The sequence below is a fragment of the Heloderma suspectum genome, chromosome 6 (genome assembly GCF_057233095.1).
Source record: "Heloderma suspectum isolate Gila_16-S chromosome 6, 16-S_ref, whole genome shotgun sequence".
NCBI lineage: Eukaryota > Metazoa > Chordata > Lepidosauria > Squamata > Helodermatidae > Heloderma > Heloderma suspectum.
This window is the reverse complement of record NC_139463.1, coordinates 58475155-58491099: the sequence shown is the minus strand read 5'-3', so window position 1 is coordinate 58491099 and position 15945 is coordinate 58475155. Positions and strand designations below refer to the sequence as shown.

Here is a 15945-nt window from a genome sequence, read left to right as displayed (position 1 = left end):
ACATAGCTGACATACCACACACAAAGTCTAGGAAGTTTGGCTACGTGGATGATTGGGCTAGGGATGTTAGAGAATTCTGCGACAGATCTCTGTGAGGCCAAATGCCAGTGCATTCGGCCCCCCAAAAACCGTCATGGAACGAAGCCCCTGCCCCCCCAACCCACGAGAGGCATGCGGGATGAAGTGCCCGCCACCCCCACCCCACAAAAGGCACATGAAAGGGAGTACTTATCTGCTTTCGTCCGCACTGCTGTGTGAATGGCGGCCATCCTGCGGCCGCCATTCGCTTCCTCCTTCTTCAGCCATGATAGGCTATGTAAATACTTATGTAGCCTATCATGACTAATGCAGGGATGCCATTTGCGTCCCTGCGGAGGCTGTGATAGGCTACATAAGTATTTACATAGCCTATCACGGCAGGGGGGAAAAAGACCCAGCCTACACAAATGGCGGCGGCTACCACCATTTGTGTAGACTGGGGTTTTCCCGCTGCCATGAAAGGCTATGTAAATATTTATGTAGCCAATCACGGCTCACTACTAGGGATGGCAGAGAATTTCTCCCCGAAACTTCGGGGGGCCGAGCGCCAACGTGTTTGACCCCCTGAACAAGTTTCGGGGAGAAATTCTCCGCCCCCCCCGCCCCCCGCCCCCCCCGGGACGGGACTTACCTTTGCCGAATGTCCCTCCCGGCGGCGGGTCCGGCCGGTGGTTCGGCGGGTGTTCATGCGGGGCGGGAGCGGCAGCCAGTCTTTCGACCGGCTGCCGCCACTGCCATTCCAATGAAAGAAAAAAAAAACGCCCCCGTGATAGGCTACGTGACAATTAACGTAGCCTATCATGGCTAGATCTGCAAAGTCAGCCATGATAGGCTACGTTAATCGACACGTAGCCTATCACGGGGGCATTTTTTTAAAAAAAAAAAACTTTGGAGTTCGTGGCCGGGCGAGGCAGGAAGCCTCCTCCCCGGCCTGAATTTCGGCCGGGGCGAGGCGGGAAGCCTCCCCTCCCCGGCCTGAACTTCGCGGGGGGAGCAGCGAAGCGCCTCCCCCCCCCCATGAACAAGCTTCGATGACAGGTAAGTGACTTTCATCCACCCCTACTCACTACTGGGATGCAAACGACAGCGGCTACAACAGCCGCCATTAGCGTCCCTGCAGGGCTGCCCAGCAGCCGGATATCTGGCTGCGGGCGGCCAAAGCCGTCCGGCAGCTCCGTGGCTTGACCGCGGAGCAGAGCCAGCCAGCCAGGATTACAGGGGGAGGTGTGGAGTGCCTCCCCCCCGGTGAGGATTCCGGGGGGAGGGACGGAGTGCCTCCCCCCACCTGCGGAACCTGATGGAGCCAGGTAAGTGGGTTTTTGTACACCCCTAGATTGGGCTATAGCCACACAACATAAATCCTTTGAGACAACTGAAGATGTCCTCACTTCTGATCTAGACACACTGGATAAATATTTCTGTAAGTGGAGGTTACAGCCCAATCCAACAAAGACGGAAGTATTCATGCTTGGGGTCACACTGGATAGGACACTTTCCTATGAAGAACATTTGATGAAGACTGCTGCCAAACTGAGAAGTAGAAATAACATTCTACACAAACTATGCGGCACTAGCTGGGGCTCGACAGCGGATACACTAAGAACACCGCACTCAGTCTGGTTTACTCAGCAGCAGAGTACTGTGCCCCAGTGTGGCTTAATAGTCCGCACACAAGAAAGATTGATACAAAACTGCATGAGTCAATGCGTACTGTTAGTGGGATGATACGATCTACTCCCACAAACTGGCTGCCTGTTTTGAGCCATATACCACCTCTGGATGCAAGACGAAAGAGCGCCCTTCCTCAAGAATACCGGAAGATTATTGACAATCTCCAGCTACCAATATTAAATGACATAACCTACTTGGAGCAAAACAGGTTAAGATTAGGGATGCCAGAGAATTCTGTGACGGAACGTGGTGAGGCTGAATGCCAGTGCATTCGGCCCCCTGAAATCCATCACGGAATGGCCTGCCACCCTCCCTTGCCCCCCGCAGATCCCCCCCGGGATGAGACTTACCTGGGGCGGATGTTTCGGATGGCAGCAGCTCCAGCGGCAGCTTCGGCAGTGGCGGCGGCGGCAGCTGGTCTTCCGACCGGCTGCCGCCACTGCCATTTGCAGTCTGTGTGTTTTTTGTTTTTTTTCCCCCATAGATGTGATAGGCTATGTAAAGACTTACATAGCTTATCACATCTGGGTAAAAAAAAAAAAAAAATAGTGTAAGCAAATGGCAGCGGCTACGGCCATTTCCTTATTTTTTGGCATCTTAGTCTACGTAAATATGTACTGGGTGCTCTTTGCGTTCCCCTTTCTTGTCTTCATCTTAGTCTACATAAATATTTACATAGACTAAGACAGCGAAAAATAAGGAACACAAATGGCGGCGGCCGTAGCCGCCGCCATTTGTGTACGCGTTTGTTTTTTTTTTACCCAGAGACCTCCGTGGCCAGAAATCCAGCTGCAGACGTCCCTGGCCTGGGCCTGGCCAGTTGCTCTGCGGAGTCGCCATGGAGCACAGCCGGCCGTCGAGGATTCCAGGGGGGAGGACCAGATCACCTCCCCCCCTGTCGAGGATTCTGGGGGGAGGGACGGAACGCCTCCCCTCCCACCATGAACACAATCCACGAAAAGGTAAGTGACTTTCATACATCCCTAGTTAAGATCGAGACATCCAGCCATTTCTACTGCTAAAGCTCTTCTAGAAGATGATTTCAATGTCCACAACACATGGAAACAACATTGGCTAGGAAATTGCCCTCCACAATGCCAAAGCTTGCCCTGAATCTTGGAAAAACTACCTGGATTTGACCAGCCCCGTGCGATATGGACAATCTTGAACCGAATTCGCATGGGGTCATGGTAGATGTGCAGATGCCCTTTATAAATGGAGCAAAACAACATCAAATTGTGATTGTGGGGCTGAAAAACAAACTATCCAACATATAGTGACAGAGTGTCAAAACCGAGCCTACAAATGGGGACTTTGCTGAATTCCTGGCTGTGACAACAGAAGTAAAAAACTTATCTGTAACCTAGACATACATTTGTAATATTCCTGTCTATATTTTATATTTTACATTTCATATTTATAATGCTCTACATTTTTATTGTAATGCTTTGTAAATGTGCCATGCGATAAATAATTAAGTAAATTTCTCCCCTTACTCGCCTTTTCTTCAAAGCTACACAATCCCAGATGTTGTAACTTTCCTCATTAGATCCATTCTTCATAGAATGGCATCAAGATATGCAAGATGCTCTAGGGGGTGCTGTACATCCGTATCAGCAGAGGGTTTGCCACTAGGGATGAACAAAAGTCCCTTACCTGGTCCCGCAGCTTTTTTTTGGGGGGGGGAGGTGCTCCGTTTCTCCCCCTGAAATTCTTGGAGGGTGGGGAGGCATCCCGCCCCTCCCCGCCAAAATTCTGGCCGGGGAGGAGGTGCCCCATCCCTCCCCGCCGAAATTCTGGCCGGTGGGGAGTGCCCCGCTTCTCCGGCTGCGAAAGAATTTTTTTAAAAAAAAAAACGTGATAGGCTATGTAAAGATTTATATAGCCTATCATGGCTAGATTTTCAAAGTCAGCAATGATAGGCTACATAAATCTTTACGTAGCCTATCACAGCTGACTTTGGGGGAAAAAAAGGGCGTACGCAAATGGCGGCACCCATGGGCGCCGCCATTTGCATTCCTTATTTGGGCATGGGTAGTCTACGTAAACATTTATGTAGACTACAGCAAAAATAAGGGCAACATGCTTTTTTTCCCCCAAAGTCAGCCGTGATAGACTACGTAAAGATGTACGTAGCCTATCACATTTTTTTTTTTTTTTACTCTATTTGGAAATGGCAGCAGCGGCAGCCGGGACCCGCCGCCGCGAGGGACATTTGCACAAGGTAAGTCCCATCCCGGGGGGGGACGGGGGGTGTCGGAGAATTTCCCCACCAATTTCGGGGGGCCAAATGCGTTGGCATCCCTATTTGCCACAGACACACCGTTCTTCACCTGCCCCTCATTGCTCCACCATCCACATATTAGATGAAGTGGTTTCACCTGCTGGCAGGATAGGGTGTGCTCTCCAGATCGACAGCTCCCAGCCCTATCAATCCAAACGCCTTGTGCAGCTACTTGGTTCTTTCCTGAAGAATGGGATTTTGTGGAGGGAAAAACAAGACAGATGCAGCACTGGGAAACACAAGAGAGTGACAAGTGGAAGATGGCAATGTCTGAAAACCTTCTCAACCCTAGGGGTGGACGAAAGTCACTTACCTGTCGTCGAAGGCCGTTCGCGGTGGGGGGGAGCGCTTTGCTGCTCCCCCCGTGAAGTTCAGGCCGGGGAGGAGGCACCTCGCCTCGCCCGGCCGCGAACGCGAAAGTAAAAAAAAAAACTTCCCCTGATAGGCTACGTGACGATTCACATAGCCTATCATGGCTAGATCTGCAGTCAGCCGTGATAGGCTACGTGAATCGTCACGTAGCCTATCACGGGTGACTTAAAAAAAAAAAAAAGCGCGTACGCGAATGGCGGCCCCCATAGGGAGCCGCCATTCCCGTTCCTTATTTGGTGGCTGTAGTTTAGGTAAATGTTTACGTAGACTACAGCGAAAATAAGGGCAACGCAAATAGCGTTGCCCTTATTTTCGCCGTAGTCTACGTAAACATTTACGTAGACTACAGCCACCAAATAAGGAATGGGAATGGCGGCTCCCTATGGGGGCCGCCATTCGCGTACGCGCTTTTTTTTTTTTTAAGTCACCCGTGATAGGCTACGTGACGATTCACGTAGCCTATCACGGCTGACTGCAGATCTAGCCATGATAGGCTACGTGAATCGTCACGTAGCCTATCAGGGGAAGTTTTTTTTTTTACTGTCGCGTTCGCGGCCGGGCGAGGCGAGGTGCCTCCTCCCCGGCCTGAACTTCGTGGGGGGAGCAGCAAAGCGTAGCCTATCAGGGGAAGTTTTTTTTTTTTTCTTTCATTACAATGGCGGCGGCGGCAGCCGGTCAAAAGACCGGCTGCCGCTCCCGCCTCGCTCGAAAACCCGACGAACCGCCAGCCGGACCAGCCCCCGGGAGGGACATTCGCAAAAGGTAAGTCCCATCCCAGGGGGGTGCGGGGTGCAGGGGGGGGTGCGGAGGATTTCTCCCCGAAACTTGTTCGGGGGGCCAAACACGTTGGCGCTCAGCCCCCCGAAGTTTCGGGGAGAAATTCTCCGCCATCCCTACTCAACCCCTGTAAATGAGGCCTGGCAATTACGTACTGAAAGCCTTCTTGGGTGGCAGTTGGAAGACCCTCATTTGTTAGAATTAGGTTCTCTTCATGATCCTATCTCTTTATAGAGATAAGGGCTGTTGTTGATCTGTTCATTTGATAATATAGGATCAAGCTGTATTTTCAAATCTCCTCAAACCATATTGATGAAGCACAGTCTGGCTGGGTCAAATATGTCAGAATGTGATCTGCATATAACGTGGCTTTTATCTGACTCGTATTTATCTTGGTACCATGTATGTGGGGTAACAGGCAGAATGCAATAGCAGGTGGTCTGATGCCCAGGGAAACCAATAATGGTAAAAGGGGACAATCCTGTCCTCCCATTGGTTCTTTGTTAATTAAAATACCTGGTGCTGAATATACAGCTTTAACAAATTGGGATGCAGTTCCCATAACATGAAATAAACACACAAAGAAACAAAGAAACAAGAAAACATTCAACTCAGTCAAATGCCTTAAATGGTCTTTTAACAATTTGTCTATTAACAAAACATTCTAGGAAGTGGTTAATCCATGTAATAAATCGGGCTGCAGCATTTTTATGTGCAGGACCCTCAACTCTGAACAGTGAGACGTTTCAGGGGTTCCAGCACTTAGGCATGGTTCATTTTCCACAGAAGGAGACTTCTGTGATTGACATTTTATTTCTGCCTAAATACAGGGTGAACATAAAGTGATGAACCACAACATTAGCACTCCAAACAGGCAATGTTCCCCTTCCAATGTCCAGGGAAACCCCTGAGTCCAACAGGATTTACTGCAGAGAGCAAAGTCAACCCTCTAACTCCTTTTCAGACCCACTTATGGCACAGACTGTCCAAGACACACATGAACTTCTCTGGTCTCTATTCTCACACCAAACACAATGAGGATATTCCTCAGGGAGAGGGAAAGAGAACAGTCACCCGCCTCCAGAAAAGTCCAGTGAGGGGAAAGAAAAGATGAGCTGTGTCTCCGCTGCCCACCAACAATTTCTTGACCCATACCATCTCCCGTTGAAACACACCAACAGAAGGTTATGGGCTATCATCTCTTGTCACATCATTAAGAGGGGTTGCCTCCAGGCCTCTGCCTACTGAAATGTTAGAACCAAGATGTACACAGTTGGGTGGGATTCTGAATTGCTTTGCACTCAGAGTCTTTGGGCTGTAAAGTACCCCCAAAGGTCATTCAGACCAACCCCAACCCTATAAACATCTTAATTCCTTCCATAACTTTAAGCTAACAAACAAAACACCATGCCACCCAGTCAGTATAAAAATATACAGCAATACAGGAGTTAACTAGAAGGTTTTATTTTACAATAAAAGAAATGGGGAACAGAATAAATCCTGTAAGAAGAAATAGGAAGCTGAATTGTGAGTGATTGACTGGAAAATGAATTAGCGGGGAGTTTTTTAAACCATGTATTGTAATCACAGGTTCCTTCTTCTTATTAGGTGATCTTTACAATTGAGACTGGGCATCAGGAGAATAATGTAACATTTGGGAAGGAAGATGCAACTGAGGAGACCAGCCCCAGAGGCCAAGATGGAGAAGATTTCCACGGCCACCATGGACTTCCCCTTGGTGCTCAGGTAGGTGGGCACAAAGGAGACCCACACACTGCAAAACACCAGCATGCTGAAGGTGATAAACTTGGCTTCATTGAAGCTGTCGGGCAGTTTCCTTGCTAGGAAAGCCACCATGAAGCTAACAAGAGACAGGAAACCCATGTAACCCAAGACAGTGTAAAACATGGTGACTGAGCCTTCATTGCATTCCACGACGATCTCTCCAGGCAGGGAATGGACGTTGACATTTAGGAATGGTGGAGAGGTCATCAACCAGAAAGTGCAGATCACAGCTTGGATGAGGGGGCAGGCCAGGAGAATGGAGTTTGTCAGTTGTCTCCCCAAGAGTTTTCTGGCCATGTTTCCTGGCTTGGTGGCCATGAAGGCCAGAACTACCGTGACAGTTTTTGCCAAAATGGAAGAAATCGCAACAGAGAAGATGATGCTGAAAACACTTTGTCGCAGAAGACAGGTGAGCTTTGTGGGTTGGCCAATGAACAGGAAGGAGCAGGGGAAGCAGAGCAGGAGGGAGATGAGGAGGACATAAGTGAGCTCTCGGTTGTTGGCTTTGACGATTGGTGTGTTACGGTGTTGAATGAAGGTTGCCAGTACTAGAGACGTGATCAAGGAGAGGAAAAGAGCTAGAGAAGCTAAGCTTTGCCCCAGTGTCTCTTGATAGGAAAGAAGTGGACCTTCTTGGACATACATTGGTCTTGGTTCTTGTTTGGGTGTTGATCTTCTGGGCATGGGGCACAGCGAGCTGCATCTGGAATGAGCAACAGCGATTGAAATATCGCAGTCATGACACGACGTTCATTATGTGGAGCCTTGTTCAGCCCTCAAAGACAGGGATGGAAATAGCCATTCTCTACCTTACTGTACACCTTTGATCATTTTCTGTTTAAGCTTTGGCCATCAGAACACCAGAAGCAGAAAAGGTACAAAATGCTACTTTTTCTTCCCATATCATCCCTCCCCCATCCCCCACCCCCGGTTCTGTGGCATATGCCCTGGTTCAGAGGTTCTGTCAAGATATGTTACCAGTACGAGGGCAATGCTGTGTTACCTGATGAACCATACATATAGAGAACCCTCTCAAAAACATCTTAGAGCAAGCTTAATCCCTCACTCTCAAGATGGGTGATACTGGATTCTTTTCTTAAGAAACATCTCAGACAAGATGTGTCTTTTCTTGTCTTTTTACTCCAAAGATATCAGCATAACAGCACTAAATATAAGAGCTTCTGCATGCATGAATTCAAACATTTCAAGTACCCAACATCATGGGAACTAGAGACCAATCAGTCTGACATCAATCCCTGGGAAAATTCTGGAGCAGATGCTAAAGCAATCTGTCTGTAAGCACCTTGAAAACAATGCAGTGATGACTCAAAGCCAACATGGATTTGTCAAGAACAAACTCTGCCTTACGAATCTGATCTCATTTTTTGATCTGGTAACCTCCCTTGTTCATGAGAAATGCCGGGTTGGATGAATCACAGGTCGGAATTAAGATTGCCGGGAGAATTATCAACAACCTCCGATATGCAGACGATACCACCCTAATGGCAGAAAGCGAAGAGGATCTCAAGAGCCTCTTGTTGAGGGTGAAAGAGGAGAGTGCAAAAGCTGGTTTGAAACTCAACATTAAAAAAACTAAGATCATGTCATCTGGCCCTATCACTTCCTGGCATATAGAAGGGGAAGAAATGGAAGCAGTGACAGATTTTACTTTCTTGGGCTCCAAGATCACCGCAGACGGTGACTGTAGCCATGAAATTAAAAGACGCTTGCTCCTTGGGAGGAAAGCTATGGCAAACCTAGACAGCATAGTAAGAAGCAGAGACATCACCTTGCCGACAAAGGTCCGTCTAATCAAAGCTATGGTTTTCCCAGTAGTAATGTATGGCTGTGAGAGCTGGACTATAAGGAAGGCTGAGCGCCGAAGAATTGATGCTTTCGAACTGTGGTGCTGGAGAAGACTCTTACGAGTCCCCTGGACTGCAAGGAGGTCAAATCAGTCCATCCTAAAGGAAATCAACCCTGACTGCTCTTTGGAAGGACAGATAATGAAGCTGAAGCTGAAATATTTTGGCCACCTAATGCGAAGAGAAAACTCCCTGGAAAAGACCCTGATGCTGGGAAAGACTGAAGACAAAAGGAGAAGGGGATGGCAGAGGATGAGATGGCTAGATAGCATCACGGATGCAATGAATATGAACTTGAGCACGCTCCGGGAGAGAGCGCAGGACAGGAAGGCCTGGCGTGCTATGGTCCATGGGGTCACGAAGAGTCGGACACGGCTGAACGACTGAACAACAACAAACCTCCCTTGTGGACTGCGGGAATGCTGTGGACATCATATACCTAGACTTCAGCAAAGTGTTCGACAAAGTGCCCCATGATATCCTGATGAGCAAACGAGCTCAAAGTGGGCTAGATGAAACAACGATCTGGTGGATCGACAGTTGGCTACAGAATTGGACTCAAAGAGTGCTTATCAGTGGGATCTTCCAAACTGGGGAGAGGTAACGAGTGGGGTACCGCAGGGCTCAGTCCTGTGCCCAGTGCTCTTCAACGTTGTCATTAATGACTTGGAGGAGGAGGTGCAGGGAATGCTGATCAAATTTGCAGATGACACAAAATTGGGCCGGATAGCTAATGCCCTAGAAGACAGAAACAGAATTCAAAGTGATCTTGGAAGATTTCTTGGATATCATCCTGTCCTGTGGGCTTATCTTCTTCTTACATATCTTACTGCATTTACCATCTGGGATGAGGTATCTTGTCACTTATCTCATGGCCCATCTGGCCCAGTTATGCCACTAATTGTTTTATGGCACTCTCTTGAATGATGCTAATGAAACCCAGGACTATACTTTTAACACGGGAATCTCCTTATCTGGATTCCTTCTTAATCGGTAAAAGGATGCTAATGATCCATCTCTAATTGCCTGGCACTGCTGTCACAAATTCTCTGACTAGACATGAAAACCTGGCAAATTTAAGAACTCAGTCATGCTCAGTCACCTGCAGTATCTTCTGAATGGGCAAAGATATAGGGAAAATACTATCCCTCATCATCTTAATATGATAAAATGTCCTCTGAGTAGCTGTGCTGGTGCAGAGGCTGGGGAACAGATTGCAAAAATCAATACAGATAAAATGGGGGAAACCGTCTGATATTCCAGTAGGGGTGGATGGACTCACCTGAGGCTGCTGGGCGTGTGAGGCACTGCCCCTGCTGCCCACCAACCCAAGCCTGGCCACACGAGCCCTGGTCCAGGATGCTCTGCAGCTGCCCACTCCCCCATGTGAGCCACCATTTTGATGCAAGACGGGGGCTCTAGTTTCCATATATCTAGTATTGTGCACAATGGTGGCTGTAAAGGGCCATTTCCACAATATGACAGGCCTCTAATGTTGTGGAAATGGCCCTTTCCAGCCATGATTGCGTGCAACATTAGATATACAAAAGACAAGAGCCCACACCATGCACTAAAATGGCAGTTCGCTTGGAGGACAGGAAACCCACAGGCACAAGCAGATGGGTCCAGCACATCCCAGGGGCTCACCAAGCCAGGTTTGGGGGCAAGTGGAGTGGGGGGAGTAAAACAGACTCTCAGACTCAGTTGGGAACCCACAGTATCCCTGCATTGGAGTAACGTCCTCCAGTTGACATAAGGATGACCAACCACCTGCCCTGGTCAATGTTCTGCCCCAAACACTTCCGGTCTCATGACAAAACAACCGAGGTTGGGAACATGGTTCTAAAATAAATACACATGAAAAGTGGAGCCAGGACAGATTCTGTACTTGTGAGTATTAGTAATTTCCTGGGAGTCCTTATTTTATTATTTGAATAGATTTTTTGAGGAAGCATAAATACTTTGCACAGATGTAAACAACAGAGGTTTGTTCAGTCGTTAAGTCGTGTCCGACTCTTCGTGACCCCATGGACCATAGCACTCCAGGCCTTCCTGTCCTGCGCTCTCCCCCGGAGTGTGCTCAAGTTCATATTCATTGCATCGGTGATACTATCTAGCCATCTCATCCTCTGCCGTCCCCTTCTCCTTTTGCCTTCAATCTTTCCCAGCATCAGGGTCTTTTCCAGGGAGTTTTCTCTTCGCATTAGGTGGCCAAAATATTGGAGCTTCAGCTTCAGTATCTGTCCTTCCAATGAGCACTCAGGGTTGATTTCCTTTAGGATGGACTGATTTGACCTCCTTGCAGTCCAGGGGACTCATAAGAGTCTTCTCCAGCACCACAGTTCGAAAGCATCAATTCTTCGGTTCTCAGCCTTCCTTATAGTCCAGCTCTCACAGCCAGACATTACTACTGGGAAAATCATAGCTTTGATTAGACGGACCTTTGTCGGCAAGGTGATGTCTCTGCTTCTTACTATGCTGTCTAGGTTTGCCATAGCTTTCCTCCCAAGGAGCAAGCATCTTTTAATTTCATGGCTACAGTCACCGTCTGTGGCGATCTTGGGGCCCAAGAAAGTAAAATCTGTCACTGCTTCCATTTCTTCCCCTTCTATATGCCAGGAAGTGATGGGGCCAGATGCCATGATCTTAGTTTTTCTAATGTTGAGTTTCAAACCAGCTTTTGCACTCTTCACTTTCACCCTCAACAAGAGGCTCTTTAGATCCTCTTCGCTTTCTGACATTAAGGTGGTATCGTCTGCATATCTGAGGTTGTTGATAATTCTCCCAGCAATCTTAATTCCGACCTGTGATTCATCCAACCCGGCGTTTCTCATGATGTACTCTGCATATAAGTTAAATAAGCAGGGCGACAGTATACAGCCTTGTCGTACTCCTTTCCCAATTTTGAACCAATCGGTTGTTCCATGCCCGGTTCTTACTGTTGCTTCTTGACCCTCATACAGGTTTCTCAGGAGACAGGTGAGGTGGTCTGGTTCTCCCATCTCTTTAAGAATTTGCTAGGGATGTACAAAAGTCACTTACCTTTTCGCAGGGGTGATTCGCAGTGGAGGGGAGGTGCTCCACACCTCCCCCTGAAATGCTAACCTGGCCAGCTCCGCTCCGTGGTATCTCCACGGAGCCGCTGGCTGGGTGCACACGCAGGCATTCCTGTTTTTGGCCGTGATAGGCTATGTAAATATTTACGTAGCCTATCACGGCGAAAGACAGGGGTGCAAATGGTGGCCACTATGCCATTTGCATCCCTGTTTTTTTGCCATGATAGGCTACATAAATATTTATGTAGCCTAACGTGGCAAAAAAACAGGAACACAAATGGCGGCGGCTACGGTGGCTGCCATTTGCATTCCCTGTTTTTGCCGTGATAGGCTAGGTAAATACTTACGTAGCCTATAACGGCCTCCTCAGGGACACAAATGGCATCCCTGTGTTAGCCGTGATAGGCTACGTAAGTATTTACGTAGCCTATCATGGTCTAAATTATGGAAGCGAATCGAGGCCGCACACGCGGCCGCCATTCGCAAAGCATCGTGAACAGCACCAGGTAAGTGCTCCGTTTTGCGTGCCTTTTGCGGGGAGGGGCATCGTTCCACCATGGATTTGGGGGGCTGAATGCACTGGCATTCAGTTTCACTGAGATCCATGGAGAATTCTCTGACATCCCTAGAATTTGCCACAGTTTGTTGTGATCCACACAATCAAAGGCTACGCCATCCAAAATGGTATTTATAGAGAAAATATTGCTAGGGCAAATGGCACACGTCCCCTTGTCTATGATCTCCCCCTGTCCCCACTTCACTTTTGCCCCAGTAAGTTCTGCACTTTTACATGGCTCTCAAAGTCGCAGGTACCTGTGGAGTCAGAAATCGTCCCTTCTGGGCAATGGTCACATCTGTAGCAGCAAACCGGCTTCCCCTCTGGAACTCTCCTCCGGTGCCCTGGAGAGCACCGCTCCACACACCTCGCGACGGGCACCTTCTGAAAGGGAAAAGGCAAACAGCGGACTATTTCCACATGGCAGCAATTGCACCAAATGTAGCTACTCAAGAGTCTCCCATTACATGATGGAAGGGATTATGGGTTTAGGAGACGATGGGAAATACGTAGCATTGCTGCCTCTTATTCGAAAGGCAGTTTAGCAGAGAGAGGCAAAGCAGAATGTGGGTTTCCAAGTCCCACATTCACATCAAGGCTCAAGAACATATAGCGGCCATACTCTTCCTTTAGTTAAGAAATAGAACAGCTTAGCTCACACATCATCTTGCCATACACTGCATGGACAGCTTGCAGTTTCAAAGCAAGGGTTTGTTCAGTCAATTTATCTGTGTTCAGGCAGGAGAGAGAGCACGCCAGGTGCACTCCCAGCAACGGAGAAAGGCGGCGGGGGTAGGGGAGGAAGAAACAGGAGGCCTCTGTGGGCTACAGAGTCCTAAGGCCAGCTGTGTCCATGCTTTGACTAGCAAAATGCCGAACTTTCCCCTTCCTTTAACTTGCAGAAGAGGTTGCAATATCCCAAACAGGAGGGCTGAATCTCTCAGCACCATCGTAAAAGAGGCTCCTCTGGGAGACACCAATCCTAACACCAGAACCAGCTGTATCCTGATGAGGCTAAGGGGACAGGGAGCAAATTCCTTCCCTTTCCCATTATATCAGCAAGATCGTCCCATCCACTTTCAAACTCAGTGCAGAGAGAGAGATGGTGCTCTATACCTCTCTCTGCACAGGGAAGGCGACCTCTGTCCTGCCACGTTCATGTTCCAACTGGGGTGAAAGGTGAACCCCTGAACATTCCCTTCAACCACACCTCTGTCGCCCATGCAATCGTATCAGGGTGAATGGTGAAGTCTTGGCCTGGGGGAGCCCCTGAATCCACTACCCCAACTTTCACAGAATAAAAAGATCCATTTTGGAAGAAGATCCAGTTCAGGATATCCCATCTCTCGCCATTTTCTGTGAAAGAGACTTCATCTCCAGCGATGTTGTTAAAGCGGATGCTCCTCAAAGAGGCAAGGATCTGAAAACCAAGAGACATTTAGAAAATGGGGGTGATTATGAATGAGTTCTGGCATCTTTAGGAGACAGGTTTTTTTTTTTCCTGCACTCCATTAGTAAATTAATGCCTATGATGCATTTTATTTTGGCATATCTGCTCGGCTATGCTTGTGGAATAGTTCGGGCTTTTTTGGCTGGTGCCTACTTGCTACAACACAGCCTCCTATCTTTGAGTGGGAGCTGGAGGGGTTTTACTCATGGAAGCAAAGACAGCAACATCTGGGGTTCTTCAGCTGGCTGTCAAGATGGAACCTAGGCTGGTGGGGGGAGCTGCCTGCTGTTTGCTTCTCAGGGGTGTGCTGGGGAACGATACCACTTTATGGATAAGACCTATATGTCAGGCTGGGGCCTCGCAGCCTTCCTCCTTCCTCACTAGTCATAGTTGCAACTGTAAAATTATTCTGGAAGTGCCACGAATCTCCTCTATCCTGGACTCACTTTCCAGTGCTCTTTAATGGAAAGGATGGCCATGGAAGCATTTCCATGGGGACACGTCCTTCTTCAGAGCTTAAGAAAGGCTAACGCCCCTTCTCCCAGGCCCCCCATTTGCTTCCAGGATCACACCACCGAGAAATCACTGAGGTGCATTCATACGGTTGCCCAGGGTGAAGGAGGATGTTACCTGCCACGGCTCGATGTTCAGGAGCCTCCTGCCTCCCCCCGTCAGTCCACGTTTGGATCCAGACACAGCATGCAACGCGTGTGCCACAGAATAAACACCATTGTAGATCCTGTAGCTGTGACTTGTCATGCTCATTTCAAACTTGTAGTGAGGCAGGTCCTCTGCCTTCTCCTTCCCAGTGCAGTTTATCTTTCCTCGTGGAGAGGTTTGGCCTGATTTCAGAAACAGACAATTAAATGTCCTTTCCCACCAGAGCCGAAGAGGGACAACTTCTTGTGGTTGGAGTTGATCTAACGCCGCAAGAAAATGCTTGAATTCTGGCACATCCCTTGTGTGGACTTTGAAGTGCAAAGCACCATACAAGGTTTTTAGATACCACCCACCTGAGGGGGATCCTGCCACAGCCATTTCCCAATAGGATGTCATGATCCAAACCTTCCTAAATGGGGTCCTGGTCTTTCGTTCATGATTCCTCAACAACAGTGTTAATTGTGACATAGCACTGGAGTCCCCAAAGAAAATCATCACTTGGGACTCAAACCAAGAACTAGGAATAGATCCACTTTCTATCTGATGCTGATAAAGTGGGTCCGCTGGATTGAACGTTTCAGAGATGGCCACACAGATGTCATTCTGCTTGAGCATTGGGGTGAGTGTCTGGATGAAATGTTCAACGCTGTCACCCTCGGGAGCAAGTAACCCAATCCAGTTCCAGTGGAAATACAGGAGCAGCCGGACTAAGCCCACATACTGAGGAATTTCACTAGGATCAATCTGATAGAAGGCAGGGAGTGTCCCTTCCCCTCCCTGAGCAGGGTCCAAAAAGCCATAACCAAGCTGAAGGAAGGAATTTGCTATGAGTCTGTTGTAGCAGAATGTTTGGGCATCTAGCACAGTTTTAATGGCATGAGCTTCCAAGGACTTTCCAAAGCTGACTTTGGATAGATAAAGTGCTACCCAGAAGGTAGATGGACATTTAAATACACATATCTGAATATAAAGTGAACCATTGTGATGTTCTTAACTCTCCCCCCAGGTGTGGATATCATCCCCAAAAGTCAGAGTGACCATGCATGTAACCTTAAAGAATTTCGTAGCATTCCAGTGACTGGGCTCTTGTGTCTAAATACTAGAAATATACTGGGGGCTTTCTGGCTCTCCCCAAATACAATAGTTTGGTCATAGCAACTTACTGTAAGAAGAGTCATGGTGAATCAGACCAAGAGCCCATCTGATCCAGAATTCTGTTCCCAGAGCTGCAAACCAGATGCTCGTGGGAAACTCACAAGCTGGACATGAGTGCAAGAGCACCTCCTGCCCATGTTCCCCACAACTGGCATACAGACGCATCGTCCCTACAACACTGAAGGCAGCATACAGGCATCAGGACTGGTAGCCAGTAATAGCCTTCTCCACCTGGATTGTGTCATCCAGCCATCCCAATTGGTGGCCATCACTGC

General features: G+C 48.4%; 1 protein-coding gene across 1 annotated transcript; it reads left to right on the top strand.

The window, feature by feature from the left end:
- Positions 1–930: 930 nt before the first annotated feature.
- On the top strand, positions 931–14598 carry LOC146340943 (uncharacterized). Its single transcript, XM_084808235.1, has 4 exons — positions 931–1077; positions 2476–2672; positions 6752–6889; positions 13308–14598. Exons 1-4 carry the CDS (start codon positions 1071–1073, stop codon positions 13338–13340), a joined length of 375 nt encoding a protein of 124 aa, XP_084664361.1. The 5' UTR covers positions 931–1070; the 3' UTR covers positions 13341–14598.
- Positions 14599–15945: the final 1347 nt, after the last annotated feature.